A 17,883-nucleotide genomic window follows, 5' to 3' on the forward strand; every position below is an offset into this window, starting at 1 on the left:
TTAAAGCAGCTCTAGAAGTTCTTCTTATAGCTTCATGGCACCAGCTTTACTGATGGCCTTTGCAGGAAATATATTTTTACCTTCTTGTGTATGTAACACAGATTGATTGTTTTTTTTCTTTGCATTGCAGGTGTATAGCTGGCTGCTGCTTAATTCCCTTCTGCATCGATGCCCTAAAAGATGTGGATCACACCTGTCCGAAATGTGGTGCTCTTATTGGTTCTTACAAACGTTTGTAGGCAATGTTTAAACACTGATGATTAAATGATGAAGTTGGTTAGCACCTCTACAAGCCCTTTCTGAAGCTTCAAGGAGTCTTATGGTTGTTTCTATGCATTCTGTCACTGGAAACCAATCAAAAGTAATGTTTATTGCTAGATTGTTTGAATAAGAATTTGCTTGAGAGGATTCTGACTTAGGTCTGTAAAAAGCATATGTAATCTTTATGGGCCGCTCAGTCCAGCACCAGTTGTTAGCAACTGATTTTTTTCCCTTTCTGCTTTATGCAAAACAGGTTGGTGATGTTCTTCAGTTAATCTTGTCCCAATGATGTTGCACACTGGTGTGCTTGCTTACAGTCTGGGCACAAACCAGGAGGAGAATGTCTATGGAGACCTATATAGTCTCATGCTTGGTGGTGATGCTTTTGCAGCAGCACTGTTTACAAACTGGCAGGGAGCTGCTTGCCTCTGAGACAGGTGCCCTTCTTTGACAAAAGAATTGATTTGTTGGCATCTTTCAATAGCACTAAAATTCACTTTAAAACTCTCTTAGTTGAAAGAGAACCAAACCTAAAGGCTGTTTCCTTCATGGAGGCTGCTTTACCAAATGGACAACTCAGGTTATTGTGCATCAATGGTGATTCAGTCTAGTACCTAAATTTCCTTGCCAGTTTCCAGTCTAGTCCTAGACTGCAGTAAAGATGTTCATACAGGATTTTTTAATAGATATTTGTTCAGTGGTTTTTGGTGGGTTGGGTTTTGTTTGTTTGTTTTTTTTTTTACTGCTGATTTATAAGTCTGTGAAGTGTTCTCTTCTCTCCACCCCAGTGGAAATGCCCATAGAGCCTTGGTTATAGCATTGGAAAACTTCCTTGTACCTTTATGTAAATCAGCTGATAGATCATACATATCTGTTGGCAGGTTTATCCAATCTTAAGGCTTGAATTCCACCTGCAAAACACAGATACAGGACCTGGGCTTTTAATCGTTGATCTGTTTGTTAATTACTGTTTCTTCATTAAGAAGGTAACATGTTTGTTAAGGAGTTTCTCTCATGATTATTTCGACTTGTGCTCTGATTTTTCTAAATGAAAGAGAAGTTCTGTTTTCAGAAACTTAAGCTGGATGTGCTTATTTAAGATGATGATCACAAAAAATTAGAGAATGAGGCTCTGAAGGTTGAAGTATTTCACCACGTCATAAGGAGCAGGCTTAGTCCAAATAACATCTCGATGCATTTGAATGATACCTGTCTAGAAAAGGCAGACAGGTGTTTGAACAAGGCTATGATGCTAACACTGTATTAATCTCTGTAAAAGTAAAAAGCTAAAATAAATACAAATAAAAAATACTGCATTTACTGTTCTTGCTGAATGTGCCTTCTATAAATATTTAGTATAAGTTAACTTTTGAAAAGTCTTTCAGCACTTCAAATTTGAAATGCAGGAGTTTTGTGGACCACAAATACAACCTCTAAGCCTGATGTTAGTTAGTTTTTGCAAACTGCTGCTGCTTGTGGGTCTGTGTGCAAGTGGTTTAAGAGCATTATGCATTTGGAAAAGGTTTCTGATCATTTCTCCCTGTACCATAAAAATTTACATCAATAGCTACTAACTGGCAAGAGAATGATGGAGATGAAAAGTTGGTAATTTTGTAGCTTTCTGCTGTGATGATACTAGCTTGCATTTTTTGTCTGCTGCTGCGGCACTGTAATGCTTTCCATGTTCTTTAAGGGCCTGGGTGATGATGCTCCATTGAATTTTCTGTCTAATGACACAGGCAGTGGTTCTAACTTAATACGAGCCACATGTGCTACTGTCAAGGAGTATTTCCCCCCCCCAGCACTGGATTTCACTGAAAACTTACTACTTGTCAGTTTATCATCAGAGCAAGACAGGAAGAAGCAGTGAAGTGTGCACTGTTCCCAAACTTGATGTTTGCTTGCGTGGTGGGGAGAGTTTTTAGTACTTTTGGTACCCATGTCAGTCTGGTGTGGATAATCCTGCCGTATATTCATTTGGTGAATCTTCAAATTGTTATTCCCTTAGCTCTCCTTTTCCCTACAAAATAATGGTTGGAAAATCTGAGGTTGTGGCACCAGAATGCAGAAGAACACTGACCGAAAAAACAATTATGTGGGGTTTTCTTTGTTTTGTTTTATGGGCACAGTCCATTGCATGTCTTCAAATTCCTCGTATGGATTGAGAATAGGAGACATAATGTTGGCAGCTATTCCATCTAATTAAGCATTCTGCAAAAGTTTCTGCTGCTCCTTCTGTACTTAAATTTCCTTAAATACAAAGCCTGTGTTTGTTCTCCTGTTGTTCTCTTGGCACATACAGAATGCGCCAAAGTAACTTGCTTTGTTAAACTTATTTTAGCCAGACAAATGCAGGATATAACTTGCTTTGTTTGAAAGTGCTTTGTGTTTGATTACGTCGAAGTTACTGTTTGTTTTTAAAACTGATAATATTTAAAATAAAAACTTTCTTTCATATCTAGTGCTTGTAATTGGAAAACTGTAGCATTTGGAATGTTTCCAAACACATGGATGGCTGAAATGTTAAAATTAAGTCAAGAAATATAAATAGAGGGTGAGATTTTTTTCAGAATCTCATTTGGGCCAAGTCTCTGATAAATGGCATTCTCTGGCCTGCAAACCAACTGTTTACATACAGAGCCACATTTGAAAATGTGTTGTTTTCTTGCAACTCGGTCCCTTTAAATACTTTTTCAGTTAAAATTCCTTTGGGTAAAACTTTCACTTGCAGTACAACTAAACACACACACATAGATATGGCCACACTTCTATGTACCAGTGACCAGTAGGGAGAAAATAGATATCAAATATCATCATGTTCAGTTGGAAAGAATCCCTGTTAATCATGCAAGAATACCCTGCTTTTTTAATGTCTGATGCACTTTTTTCTGTCTTTTTTTTTTTTTCCCCTCCTCTTTTTCTGAGGCACAGAAAATACAGGAAGGCAAGATTAATACCTCAAATAATTTTGTTCTAATGCATTGATTTTTTTTTAAGCAACTTTTTGGTTAATTTGTTAATAAGCAAGTTGAGTCATAACAAATAGTATTTCCTCTTTTGATAGATACAGAAGTGGCATGCTGACTTCATGTGCTCATGTTGTTTCCACAAATAACTAAGGAAGGAGTGTGGGCCATCTGAAATCTTCCAGCCTCGCACGACAGTTTTAATGAAGGAGGGGGTAGGGGAAGGCTTCACCCAACTTTCCAGGATGATAGTGCTTTCTGTTACGCTTTGACAGTGTTATTTCCATTAGACTTCTGTTTTTAATTGACAGAAGTTGCACAATGTTCAAACTTAGTTAATTCTGATGAGGCTTGAGCCAGAAGGAAATAAAATTTGTTTTGTCATGCAAAGAGGATCCAAAATAAAAGCTGTTAAAACAAGTAAGAAGCAGCTGGTAGCCTTCAAGAGGGAGTTGTTAAGCAAGAGCAGAGGGGTTTCAGAAAGCTGCTATTTATTGCGGTGTTTTTAAAAGCACTTCTGGCAGTCTAACCACAAGTTCTTTTTTGAAGAAATGAGTTGTGATTTGTGTACTCAAACCCAGCTAATTTTTCTTCATAATGGAGCAGCAAAAGGTGAGTAATGGAGTATACACTGTCATACTGGGAATAAAAACTGAGAAGTGGAAGTACTGTGACAAAGGTGTGAAATGTTTATAGTTCAAGTCAATCTTATTTTAGAGCAAATTAACCATTGTGTTCCTGTTTTCTCTATAAGATCCTGCAACGTGATACAAATTCATTATCTTTAGGATGGCTTTTCATGTATTTTTGAGGTGAATAGCTTTGTGTATGATATGCTGTATGTGAATCCAGTATAGAAATAAATTATCAGATGAGTGTCTTACTACTTTTTCAAACGAGGACACAAAAAGGTGCATGGTGAAACCTGCTGATTTCAAAGAAAGTGCTTATTACCACTTATAATTGATGTTTTGTTAGGAATATTTTTTTGTTGTTGTTTAAGAATCTGAAAATCTAGTGTCTGTTTGAACAGGTGGCTGTGTGGTTTGGAGATGCTAAAAGTAGTCATGCTCAAGTCTAGAATAAACCAAGTAGGAGGCTTCTTGAAAGTCCTTTTGTGGCTGGATGTTTTGCTTCATGCAACATCCTGGTCTTTGTAACCAAAAAAAAAAAAGGCAAAAAAAAAAAATAAAAATCCCCAAACCACTTCAGTGAGCTCCAGAGGATTGTTGCGTTATTGCTAGAAAGGGCTGGAGTGCAAGTCTTATGAGGAGCAGCTGAGGGAGGTGGGGTTGTTCAGCCTGGAGAAAAGGAGGCTGAGGGGAGACCGATACCATAAGCCGGCAATTAAGGACTCTCTGAGACTCAATTTTGGAATGTTAGAAAGCAGGCATTCTTTATTGCAGCACTGGGTGCACAGGGGATCAGTTCCCCAGTGTGCGCGCTGAGTTGTTCAACTACAAAGGTTATAAGCAATCAGAATATGCATATTCATATTATCATCTAGAACTCACTAATACATGCAGACGTCCTTGACGCATGCACATCCATGTCCATTGGTGGTCTTCCAAGGTCCTCTGGTGGTCGTCGATAGTCTTCCTCATGGTGTTGAACTTGATCTTCGCACATACTCAGTTTGTCTTTTGGCTTAGTTTGCAACTCCTGTTCTCACAGAACTAGCTTATTCTAGCATCTCTCCCTATCTATTCTACTCAAGGATGCAATGTCTCAAGACTTCCTTTTATCCAACTAAACCTAGCAGATGTCTAACCCATCCACTTTTACTGTATCAAGACGTTATCGTTCTCTACAACCACCTGAAAGCAGGTTGTGACTTGGGAGAAGAGAAAGAAGAACCTGAAGAAAGGAGGTTGTAGTGAAGTGGGGGTTTGTCTCTTCTCCCAAGTAACAGGCCATAGGACAAGAGGAAGTGGCTTCAAGTTGCGCCAGGGGAGGTTTAGATTGTATATTAGGAAAAATTTCTCCACTGGAAGGGTTATTAAGCACTGGAACAGGCTGCCTAGTGACATGGTGGAATCACCATTCCTGGAGCTACTTAAAAGACGGGTAGATGTGGCACTGAGGGACATGGTTTAGCAGTGGAGTTGGCAGAGCTAGGGGGGTGGTTGGACTTGATGATCTTGAATGTCATATCCAAGCTCGGCAATTCTGTGATTAACGAGGTGTATGGCAGACACTGCTCCAGGATCTAAAGCTATGGGGCATTTGCACCTGACAACAGGGACTACACAGAAGCACTGCGGGGGGGGACGACAGACAAGCCCTGAGCAGTTTCCCCCTCCTGCCCCACGAAGCCTCTGAAGCCCTTTCTCCTCTCACGCTCCCCCGAGTCGCCTTGGTGGGAGGGGGATGGCAGCGCCTGCCCGGGCCGCTCTGTCTCTTGACAGCTCGTTGTACGAAAGTTCCCTGGTGGGCGAGATCCCCTTTTTTGGCGCTTTTCGGCGGCCGGTTCCGCGCGGCCGCAGCACCCCCCGCCCGTCCCAGCTGCTGTCCTGGGCGACGGCGGGGCCGCGCCGGGCCGGGCCGGGCCGCCTCGCCTCGCCCCGCCTCAGCGCCGGGCGGCGTTCCCGCCTCCTTAGCACAGCGGGTCTCTCGGCTTCCCCGGCGCCAGGTGAGGGCCGCCATCGGGGCCGGCCCGCCGGGAGGCTGCGTGGAGTGGAGCCACCGCCGCGCACGCTGCCACAGCCCGGCTCAAGGCGGTTCGCCCCTTCGTCGCTTCGTTCCTCTTAGCAGGCGGCCTGAAAAATGTACGTGTCTCAAAGTGCTTCTCCGTTTTTGGGCCTTTCCCCCCCCGCCTCCAGGGAAATAACGTATCCGGAACCCTTTCCCCGAAGCCTTGCCCTGGGGAACGATCCCTTCTGTGAGGGCCTCCCCTGGCCGCGGGCCTGCTCTGGCGGCGGTGGGTGCAGCAGGCTCGTTTTGGGGTGCAGAACTGGGAGAATCTGCCAAGACACCGAGCAGTTGTAAGAGCAGGTCTGGGGGCTGCAGCAGCCCCTGCTGCCATCTTGGGGGCGGCGGGCGCGCAGGTGTTGGCGTTTGGAGGCACCATTTTGGCCCATGGCCCAGGGAACCTTCCTCCTGCCGTTGGCTATTGAGGTTAAACGTGACTTTTAGAGTAATATTAATTTAAAAAAACTTGTGAGGCCTTTATAGAACGTACTTTATCGGTTTGTTAAAGCTCAGGTTTTCTTGGCAATACTAGTGTAGAGTTTTCAGGTGCCCATGAATATCCTTATTCTGTTGTGTGCTAGGTGGTATTTTTGGTTAAATTCATTTTGCAAACTTGAGTACAATTAGAATGGGTGAATGCTTTTCTCAGACTTGCTGCCAGTGTCAGTCTCCTGTGTGTCATTAAACCAGTGTCTTTGCAGCATACGTGCCTGATTTTCTTCAATATTTTAATGTTATCTAGGGCAGCACCACAGTGGAAAGTTCTCTTTCGGAGGTTCTTTGTCTGCCTGTTTTGGGGGTGGTGGTTTGATTTTTTTAGAAAAATCTAATTTTGGAAGAGGTAAGGGAAAAAATGCTTAAAGATGTTGAGCTTATTTTTCAGTCTTGAACCGCATCCTGCCTTTACTAGCTCACTAAAATGAGTGAAGTTAGTCAAGTGCACAGGACACTAATGTTGATGCTGTGTTTTGTCTTAAAGATTTGGCTTCGTCATGCGTTTAGGAGTCTACTGCAAATCAGACATTTAATTCCTAGCATAGAAGTTTGAATGCAAAGTGCCCAAAATCTGTGATATACTGAAAAAAGCTATTTGAAATATTTTTGACAAAAAAGCCAGGGAGTTTTGTTTGTGAATGTCTTTGTTCTTTGGTGTATGAAATTGTCAAGATTGAAGCAGGCTCAGATTTATAAATTCTTGAGTGTGCTCATACAGCTGTGGTAAGATTTTTTTTTTCATTTTTATTGATATAGTTTCTTCCCTAAGAAATGGGAAGCCACAAAGTTAAAACTTGAAATTAAAATGCAAATTTGATTATTTTGGAAAGTGTGATTTACAGCTGTAACTGAAAAAGCAGAGCAAGACAATTTGAACAAAATAGAAATTTAGATGTAGTTACCAGGTAACATTGAATTCTATTTTCTTTCTTCAAGCCAAAGCCCAAATCCTTGAGCTTCTCTGTTCCAGCAGTCCTTTCCATGTATAATATACCTCAGGATCACAGCCTGAATCTGAGTTTGAACATGAGCCTGACCTATGAGTCTCTTAATATATTGACATGTAACTCATTCTGTAATTAATGTTTTTACATAGAAATTCACTGTATCTGTTATTTTACGTGGATCTTCTATGTCAATATTCAGTCTGTGGCTCACAGTGTTATTACTGGCTGTTGATCCTCAGTTTGGTATGAGCAAGGGAGAGACTCAGCTACGCTCTGGTCATGGTGATGTCTGAAGCTGGACCTGTCCGGTTCTCAGACACTGGGATCACTGGTGACTTCTGATGGAAAGTTTTGAATAGCTGCTGCTCTGTTCTTACAGACATTTGAATTTCTCTTAACTCTGCTCAAGCATGTATTTTGCATCTGCGTTTATGTGATCCTTTACAGTTAACAAGATTGCTTGTGCTTAAAATTAAGTGTACATATAATAGCATTAATGTCCAATGTTGATAAATGAAAACTGTTGCTCCCTTTTGAATCTTTTCAGAAAGTTTGTTTCCTAGTGCTTGAAGAGAGCCTTCCCATGACATGCCAGCTGTTTCTGCATGAAAACATTGTTACTCTAGAAATTGTGATTGAAATGTTAATGTCTGTTGCTAAATATTTGTCTTAAAGCTATAAAACATGTCTCTTACTAAACACTGTCACCTTCTCAAAAAGCTCATCAGAGGGTCTAGTTTTCTGAGTGTGATGCCTGTTTTGTAACCTCTTAGAAAGATGCTCTCTCGCCACTTGGTAAGACATACATGCAGTATTCTTGGTCTGCACAAGTGCAGCAGTTCTGAGGCATCCCCAAATCTAGTGTGCTGCAGTCTTGTGAACAGATCTGACGTTTTTTGTCCATCTGGTTATACCCTGCTTTGTTTCAGGGACTTTGGGCACAGACTGTCTCTCAGCATAGTTCATAGAACCTTTCCAGGTCACCCTCTTTCTTAAAGCTCCTTCCTTGTGGGAAATGAGTTGCATGAATTATTCTGGGTGAAAATTAAAAATGTAACTGAAAGAGGATTATTTTTTTTTTAATGAGAAACCCACCCACAGAGCTCTAAGGAAAATATAGCTATTTAGAGACAGAAAGGTTTCTTAAGGAGCTTTTGGTGTTTGAGTAGGGGATGAAATGACTGATAAAACAGCCTTGTTTCAAGAAAGCATTTAGATTTGAGCACATGCATAATTTTTGGTGTGGGTTTATGCTTAAAATTAAGCACCTGTTTATGTACTCTGCTGGCTCCGGACACTGGTTCCATACATGAGGTTAACATAAACTAAGTGGAAAACTTCCTATAAATTCATTAATATGTGGGTAGGGCTACAAACGCTCAGCACACAAACACTGCTTGTAACTAGTTGCTATTTGGTTACGTTCTTAGGAGAGCCACAATAAGGCAGAAATTCCCTCTAATTCCAATTTTGATATTTCCACTGAATACAGTGTAAGTTTTATGTCTTTATGTCATTTTGCAATAGCTATGTGAAATATGTTGAAAAATCTTACTATATAAACAGCTAAAAGTCAGACTACTATGGAGAACAGGCAATAGGAGTGATTCAAGAAAAGAAATGTCACAATATAGCAATTTTCCAGTAAATTCATCATGTTTTTATATTCATGCCCAGCTATTAACTTACCTGCTTCTATTGATACTGCTGATAGTAGACCAAGAGCTGAATGACTGCAGGGTAACGTATGGAGCACATACTATGCCCAGGTGTGCTGTAATCTTAAAATGAATCATTAAAATGAATTCAAGACTGAGTAACTCAGCAGAGCAAAAATGGGAAACCCAGCAAGTCACAAGATTTCCATAATGAAATCTCTGAAGCAGTTTCAAAATTAGAATATTCTGAAAAACCACAGTGGAGATGGAAGAAGGCTTTCTGTTACCACTTTGGCTTGATCATAGGAAATCTGAGCTGCTGTATGAAATCCATAAGATGATTTTTTTTTTTTTTTTTTTAAATTCTGTTTCAGACCTCAGCTGCCCCGAGTTCGGCATTTGGTAGATCTGGGATTTTGATAGAGGGGCCCAGCATTAGTCATGGAGTATTTTATTAAGTCTTTAGACTTGACTTGTTCTCTCTCATTTTCTGTGGTCATTGATCCATGCAAAGCACAAGTGAGAAGTTGCTTTCCGTTTAGGTAAAATTGATAAGCATTTTGAACTGAGCAAATGTTACCTGATGGAGAAAGTAAGTTCAGGCAAGAGGCTGTGACAACACAAGCTTGGTGGGGGACAGTGGTACTGGTGGCTGGGATTGTTATCTATGATTTCTGTTTGTGAATCTGGTTTGAAGTAAACAGTAGCTTGGGGTAAACCAGAGAGGCTTATGCAGCGGGAGAAAATAAATCTTTGTCTGTCCACAGCAGGTTCCTTCAGAAGGTGTGCAAGCATAGCTGAGTTTTGACAGTGCCTCCGTGGTGTAAGTGATCATCGATCCTATTACATGTGGAGAGTAAACGTGGCCACAGGCTGCCAGGGAAGGCGTGTGATGAGACCCCCCATTCTAGAAAAATGAGTCAGCAGAACAGGAGGTAGATGGTGACTCTCTCTCAAGCAGGAGTGGAAGGTCTTTATCACAAGTTTAGTGAACCCTGGAAGACCCACGTCTGATGTGTTGTAAAAACCTGATTGCCACCAGAAGGACTGTAGTTTAGTGGTTTTGTGTATTGTTTACACACGATTTCACCCATCTTCGGTTTGGGACTTTGGTTGAGGGGATGATCTGCCTCACATGAGTTTGCTTGCTCCCAATGGAAACACCTTCCCTTCAGCACCAAAGCTTTTGCTTTTGTTTTCATTCTGTGCACTTTTTGATTGAATAGTCATCAGAGAACGATTGCTAGGGTGATTTTTAAATTTATTTCTTTATTTTAAACTTACTGCGAGGATTGTTCTGAGCATTTGCTATGTTGTAATGCTGTATACTTAATATCTTTTCCTTGCAGTTTTGTGGAATTTCTAATAGGTTAGCTTCTCTCTCTGTTTTTTGCAAAAAGGCTGAAATGCTGTTAGAGACTGGATAAATATTTGTGTCTATCTCTCCCCTTACCACACACACACACCCGCCCCTCTGCAGGCTGCCCTGCCAGAGCCCCTCCTCTGGCTGGACGAGGGGAGTTGAAAGAGTGAGCTCCTGCTTTGTGAAGGAAATTTTCTTTTGCTGGCTTGCTCAGAGGTGCCTTTGAGAGGAGAACTGATGTGGTTTTGTTAACTTCTGGGCCGAGGAGGTGATTTCGATGGCCATGGGGCTGCACGCCATCATTTTACTCTGTGCTGTTGTGGCAGGAGCTTCAGAGAGTAAGTAGAACATACTTTTTCCTCTGCTAAGATTGATCTCTCTCAATGCAAAATACTTCTGTTAAGGAGTGATCTCACTAGCAAAACTTCTGAGATGCTGTAAATTATTATAGCTTGTAGGTTTGCAGTAATTCTTGTAGCAGCTTTGTCTTGATTTTCAATACCATGTAGCAATTTGCTTTACTGAGCTCTCTGGGTGGTACTGGCCAGGTGGGAGGGCTCCCACCTATAAAGGAGTGCAGTTAAATAGCGCATCTTCCTTCAGCATTACTGGGGAAAGCAACAGAAACATTGAGATTGTGCCAGTCAATTCATTGTCTCACCTGAAAATAGCATGTTGGTACTGTCTCCTGAAATTGTGCTCACTGTGGTATTTGGCAGATGAAGGATCATGAATAGATCGTGAAATGTCAGTAATGTGGTCCTTTGTTACTCTTGTCAACTGGAAAGAAATAGGTGCATGCTACTTCTAGAACCAAAATAAATTATGGAAGAAAATTTTAAATTTAAAAAGAACAAAGCAAAGAGCAGAAACTCTAAATTTAGGCACCTTAACAAAGTTAACAAAGTGCCTAATTGTCCAGGATGCTCAGCCTACCGCACTGTCTGTGATAAACACGTTTAAAAATTCTGAGCACAGCATTTGGGTATCCACATGGGAGCTGAGAGTGCTCTTAAATCTGGTCCTGGAGAGGTGTACTCAGCATCTGAAAAATCTGATGCTACATAACAGATGAAGTTTGTCTTACCGTATTTATTTTAAAGTTCTTGAATAAGTTGTACTGATTTTTTCATTAAAAGCTATTAAATTAACACTACCTTTTTCCACTGTTCGAAAGAAAAGGGTGAGCTTGATAGCCCTTTTCTTACCTGATGCACTAGATCCTTAAGGATGATTTTTTTTCCCACAAAGAAACTGATAAGTGTATTTCTTTCTCTCCATATGCAGTGTGTTTGGAATGTTAAAATTAATGCATATGTTTTAAGTATAGATAGGCATGTTTATAAAAATTAATAGTCGAGTGATAATTTTCAAGTTATGTAACCTGGTCTCTCTATGCTAGAAAGTACTCTAGTTTTGCAGATAGCCATAGCACTAGACCAAGTCTGCTTGAAAACAGCATGTTATTCATACTTTTTAAAGGTAAAATCTGAAGTTCCATACAGAGAATTAATTCTGCAAAATAAAAAGGAGCATTTGTTGGAAGGAAAATATAAATGTGGGGGTAAGATCTTTTAAAGAAAAATGTAATTCTACTCTCCAGAAAATTAAATTTTAACTTGGGAATAAAAATGTATATAAGCTTGAGTGAGTCCTGAAGAAACAAACACTTTCTTATTTTTTTTGCAAAGCTGTGAATTCCCTTCTTTCTTCCTACCAATAATTTTCACATTTTAAAAAAAGGCATAAAGAGAACGGAAAATATGGTTCCAATAAATAATATTAATGGGGGTTTCTAAATGTTGTAGTTTGACAAGAGCATTTCCTTCAGGCATATAGCATATATAAAACATCCATAAGTACAGAATCAGAATAAAGAGTCTTTTAACTTCTGTCTCCAGTGGGAAACAAAGCTGAGCAACACAGAGATGTTAGTTAACGCTTAACAGGGAGGTTCTTTAGCATATAGCATAGCATAGAGGTTGGGGACGATTATACTTAGTACTGAACTTCATAAGGGAGTTATTTTTAAGAAATATTTATCAATAATGGCAAGTTAGGGCTGAGTGCTTTTAGTACTAATTAAATCACGTAATATGTGATTTATTAATAAAGTAGGATTTTCTTTCACTGTGGTGCATACAAGTGCCTTATATTGAAGTGCAGCAGGATCACATATTTGATTTTGGGTGTTCCTCATCTATCACTGCAGTGCGTATGAGCAGCTGGGATCTGACTGATTTTGCCATTAGCAAGTTCCCATCAGTACCTAGGACTTGGGATAACTTGTTGAGTTGAGTGCTGGGGAGTGTTAGCAGTACAGAATGTGTTCATCATGGGGCTTCTCTCTCAAAACTCCTGTAAATTAAGCTCAAGTTTATCACAGAAGTTCTCAAGAAATTGGGGCCAGTAGGCCAGTCTTCAACATAGTACCTGTGTATTTACCAGAGGTGAAAGAAATCTGCAGTGTTTCATGTGCTGAAGCATGATTTCTATCAGTCTAGCCCTTTGAGCACCCAGTCATCATGCTTGTAGAGACAATCACAGTGATGCACAGGAAATAGATAAACTATAATTTTCACTGTTGCTTAACTTCTCTATGAAACAGATTTTTTCTTCCAGTTCATCGTGGACTTTTATGTTGTCTAGCAGTGCTTGCAATAACTGATGAATGTAATTCTGCCAGGCTTATTTAAGGTCATTCAGCATCAGAGCATTAGCGTGAGTCTTACTAGTTTACTGTGCAGATGTGCATGCACAGAATGAAGAGAAGGAATGGAGGCTCTGTATGTAGCAGCCCAAGCGTTTTCCCTGTTCGTGCTGATGTGAATCTGAAGCAATTCCATCTGTGTGGTTTAAGTGTGTTCTGCATCCCCTTGAATTCACTGCCCTCACAGTCAAAGTCTGAATGAAAGTCATATTGGAGGACAGGCTCTCCAGTATTAAAGGATGTCTTAAGCAATTGCCACCTTTGAGTTGTGATGTTTAAGTGTTCTTTAGTGTGCTGGTGCTGGAAAAGTTTTGCTTGGGCAGTAAAGCTTGCTCTTGTTCTGCTTTAAATGATACTTACGATTTCTTGAATGGCCATGTACAATAAAAATCTTAGCTAAGTGGAAATTTTCCCTACTTGCAGTAAAGTTAAAAGCCTACAAATGTAAAAACGTGTGGTGTATAAAATGTGTATTTCTTTCTTGGATTAAGAACCTCTTTTTTAATTTGCTTGGCAATCCATGGTATTGTTGCATTTCCATACCTACCGCAATAAATACACTCAGGTATGTCATTCCTTTATGTATGTGCTTGTGTGGTACAGACGTGGAGAAAGGAGCAAGAGCAGTCTTGTTCCTTCATACTTGGTAGCAAAACTCTCACGTATTTTTTTTTTTTTTTGAGGGCCATGTTTTGGTTTTAGTTATTTCATGGTAATTGAAAAGCAGAAGGTCTGTCCTGAGCTGCACACAAATTTTCAGTGCTTTTCTATTATCTTACTTGTCATTGCAGGATCCTTGGAGAGTTTAAGTTACGCAGTTTCCTGTTTTGCGGAGTGTGTAGGTGAGTAAAACAAGACTGTATTCAGGCCTTGTATGTGATAAGGAAGGAGGGATTTGAAAAATTCCTTCTCTTCATCAAGGATGTTGTGTTCTCAGAAGAATGATACTTGTCTGGGTGATCAGCGTTCGTGGAAATAGCAGAGAAGTTCCCCTAAGCTTCACCAGACCCAGACCTGCCTGAAGTTTGCATTCTGTGAACTCAGAAAACTCATAGACATTAGAGCTAAGTGAACTACTAAACCCATGCAGGGCAAGACCCAGCCATATATGAGCGTCTTTTTTTTCCAGTACCCACTGTTAACTCCTTTAATACTGAAACAGGCCTTAAGAAAGACTTCTCCTTCAGTAAGCAGGCACCAAGCTTACATTCTGTAAAGGAGAAATGGATGGGAAGACAGGATATTGAATTGACCTGGAAAGGTTTGGTTGGCTTGAAGTGTAGTTTGTAACTTACGCTTCCAATTTACATTGCCAGCAGGTACTTGAATGTGCAAAAGTGCTTTTCAGCGTAAGAGCAAGGGGAGCTCATGGACGCAAGGAGATCTTTCGCTGGTCTCTTGGCTACCTACTCAGACAGTGCAGCTTAGAGACCCTTCATTTGTTCAACATTGCTTCATTTCTGTGTGCCTTTGTCAGTGAAAGTGCTCGAGTGTTGTAGTGCCACTGTGAGGTAGAGAAAAAGAAGCTCTGTATTATGGGAGCTACAGAGGTCATTTTTTCCAGGTGGTATCATCTTCATCTGAGGGAAGGGAGAGTGTTTTCTTTGAATTTTCCCTCTTCTGCACTTCAGTGGTCCCAGTTGAGGTTGTACCATGTCGTCTTATCTTTTAGGGACACCGTATTTGTTACATCGTTCTCATCCTTTATAGTTAATTCTCATGACCTGGCCTAGAAGAGAATCTCCTTTGATTAGAGGAATACAGAGACCATGTAGCACACGATTGTATCTGACATTATATTCAGTAGAAGACAGTGCTACCCATGGACACTTGCCAGGTCGTAACAACGTCTTCATACAAATACAAATAATCATTGCCTTCCCATGCATTCTTTTCCTTAGCCTGGATCTTTTCAGGCAGGCTTTCAGAACCACAGTTCTTTACTTAAAAACCATGTCATTTAGTTTGTCTGCATGTGTGTAGCTCACAGCGTGGGCATGAAAAGCACTGAATGCATCAGCAGGTCTTTTTCATCTTGCTGTTGCAAAAGTCCTGCTTTGCTGCTCTCTGAAAGGTGTCCAAAGACTATCACGCCATAAATGCATTGACTTCCTTTTCTGCTCTTGGAAATCAGATTCCTGCCTCGGTGGAAATTGTGAGGCCATCTGCATAGGAGAAAGCAGAATTCTTTTCACCATCCATACTGGAGCTGTCACTAGCATGCAGGGTGCTTTCAGAAACCCAGTTCTTCCAATTGCAAGTCCAAATGGGAAAGGAACGTTCTGAATGAATATCTGTCCCTTTGTTTAGCTGATTTCAGTGGCCAAAAGATTAAAAAGTAGGGAAAAAAATAGGGGTAGGGGTAAGCCTAATAGACTAAAAAAGCATTTTTTTGGTTTTTTTCCTAGGACACAGTGCATCGTACTTCCCCAAAAGAGCTAGGTACAGCTATAAGTATTCAGCCGTCACCAACACGTTTCTGCAGGGAGGCATTTACAAAAGCAGTGGCATCTCTCTGGAGAGCACAGTGATCATTGAGGTATTGGGGAATTGCCAGATGGTTTTGAAAGTGAGTATTGTCATAATCGTCTGAGTGATTGGGATGAGCTGATGTGGAACTGTATCTTTCTTTAGGATTACTGCTTCGTTTAAAACATTTGTTTTTCTTGTAATTAAAAGCCAGTTCAATTCTGAACCTTATAATTAGAGTTGCAGAATTGCTTTGATGTGACACGGCTTCAAATTAGGTATTCGCCCATTTTAAACAGCAGATTAAACAAATCATTGTTTTCTGTCCTAAGTGACATTACAGTTTCACAGTTTTTTCACATGAAGTGTGGAACTGGAGATTAAGCTAGTCCCTTTGAAAGGAATTTGGTTTATTTTTAAGCACTTTCATATCTGCAGCAGTAATTTAAAAATGGCAAGCATTTTAAAGAAAACTTGAGAAACTTGTATGATGTGCTGGATTGGTGCCATTCCTAGCCCAGTGTAAAATTCAGCCTTCTAACACTCCGTTGATCTCGACAGGAGATCTCTCTCTCAGTGACAAGAGCAACAGACTAGTTTCAAATTACAGACGTTTTCCTGGGATGAGCCCTGCGGTAGGCCAGTTTGAGAACTACAGTGCTTTAGCAGGGGGAGCATGAAAAATAACCTTCTCTCATCTGCGTTGTTTTTTCTTCAGGTTAACAGAGGGTTCATGGGTTCTACGGGGGGTTGACATGTGTGTACTATATACACATATACATGAGGCCAACAAAGAATACGATAGTTATCCCTGTCCTAACATGGCCATATGGATAAAATTAACTGGTCAGTGGTCCTGTGATTTTACATGAAAGATGAGAATTTGGGTACTGTCTTCTGCCTTGCAACATCAGTGGCTGGATTCCCCAACTTCTAGCTCTTTATCTTAATTTATGGCCTCCTAAAATAGGCAAAACAATGTGTAGTTGAATGCTTGTCTTTGTAAAAAAGTAGAAGATACTAAGAAAAAAAAAATCACTAACAGTTGCAGTCTATGCTGTACTTAAAATGGGACAGAGTGCCACTGTTTTTCATTTACCATTTGAGAACAGTGCTTCCTTACCACAGCCAGCCAAATTGCAAGTACTTTAGGAAATTTCATAATGAACTTAAGTATGCATTTTCTCCTCTGAATTCAGTAGAAGCAAGCTATAAAATGGCTACTGAATACTGAGAACTTTACCTGGTATAGTCTCAAGAGTCAACTGAGACGGGTAGTCATTTTGCTTCTCAACTGGGTGTAGAAAGGACTTATGTTTATCCAGGCTCCTACTTTACCCCAGACTAGATGATTGCTTCTACTAGGGATATAGTAGATTGCTTCTACTAGGGATATAATAGTGCTGTATAAAATGATTTTAATAGTGAGTGAAACTTCTTTGTAGAAGAAATTTCTGTAAACCATCTCAGATGTGCAACCTGAAGATATGGCTATTCTGGTTGTGTTGCTTGCAGTGATGAGTCTTTTTTCATTGTCTGTGACATTCTATGTAGATATCCTTATGTGACAAAGTCCACAAGTTCCTGTTGACAGTGATATTTATTGCTCTATAATCTTTGCTCCTAGGTGCAAGATGTACAGATTAAGAAAAATCTTGCATCCACAGAGGAGCCTCTGAAGGAAATGGACAGTCTAAGGTAGAAAAACTAATTTGGTCTAGTTCTTGGGTTTTTTTTGAAGCTATATGGCTTAGCAGCTGTTGACTGGACATTGTTCACTCTGTTTCATACTGTGTTTAGTATTAGTTGGGTTTGTTGGTGTGGGTTTTTTTTTTTTTTTTTTTTTTTGAAAAAGCAAGGATCACAATAAGAGCACCATCAGCAAATTGAGAGGCATTTGGTCCAAAAAGGTTTTTTTTGAACCTAATTTTAATTCCTTTGTATATAAAAACATTTGGAGAGTAGACAATTAAACTTATTCTGGGTACAAATAACCAGGCCTCTAGCTGGCTAGCTCACTAGTTCTCTAAATTGCAGTTGTTACTTGTACAGACTCTTGAGTTTTGAAGTACATTTCGGAAGTTCTTGGTTTGGAGGATTCTCACCATGAAAAACATTGTGGGTTTTTTTTATTCCAGGATATTTAAACTACATTTATTCGTCTAATGTCATTTTCTTCCTTTTATGTTTTTGTTTTTAGTAGGTCATTCATAACATATGTCAGTGTGTTTCCCTCTGACTTGCAAAGGTATAGACTCTAGTGAAGATGCCTATACAAAAAGGTCTCTTCAAACTGTGGAGGCCTGGTATTTTCCCAGAGAGC

General features: G+C 40.2%; 2 protein-coding genes across 6 annotated transcripts in view; both read left to right on the top strand.

Moving 5' to 3' along the window:
* The window catches only part of LITAF (lipopolysaccharide induced TNF factor), a 34,652-nt gene extending 31,930 nt beyond the window's left edge, over positions 1 to 2,722 (top strand). For all 5 annotated transcript variants that reach the window (XM_074597779.1, XM_074597778.1, XM_074597775.1 and 2 more), the window contains one exon: positions 131 to 2,722. In XM_074597779.1, coding sequence (XP_074453880.1) covers positions 131 to 239 — 109 coding nt within the window. In that variant the 3' untranslated portion in view covers positions 240 to 2,722. The remainder of the gene's footprint in view (positions 1 to 130) is intronic.
* Positions 2,723 to 13,551: 10,829 nt separating this feature from the next.
* LOC141747000 (uncharacterized) overlaps positions 13,552 to 17,883 on the top strand; it is a 99,346-nt gene continuing 95,014 nt past the window's right edge. The window contains exons 1-3 of the mRNA XM_074596391.1: positions 13,552 to 13,933; positions 15,500 to 15,660; positions 17,188 to 17,258. Coding sequence (XP_074452492.1) covers positions 13,801 to 13,933; positions 15,500 to 15,660; positions 17,188 to 17,258 — 365 coding nt within the window. The 5' untranslated portion in view covers positions 13,552 to 13,800. The remainder of the gene's footprint in view (positions 13,934 to 15,499; positions 15,661 to 17,187; positions 17,259 to 17,883) is intronic.

This window comes from Larus michahellis, chromosome 8 (assembly GCF_964199755.1).
Source record: "Larus michahellis chromosome 8, bLarMic1.1, whole genome shotgun sequence".
NCBI classification, from domain to species: Eukaryota; Metazoa; Chordata; class Aves; order Charadriiformes; family Laridae; genus Larus; species Larus michahellis.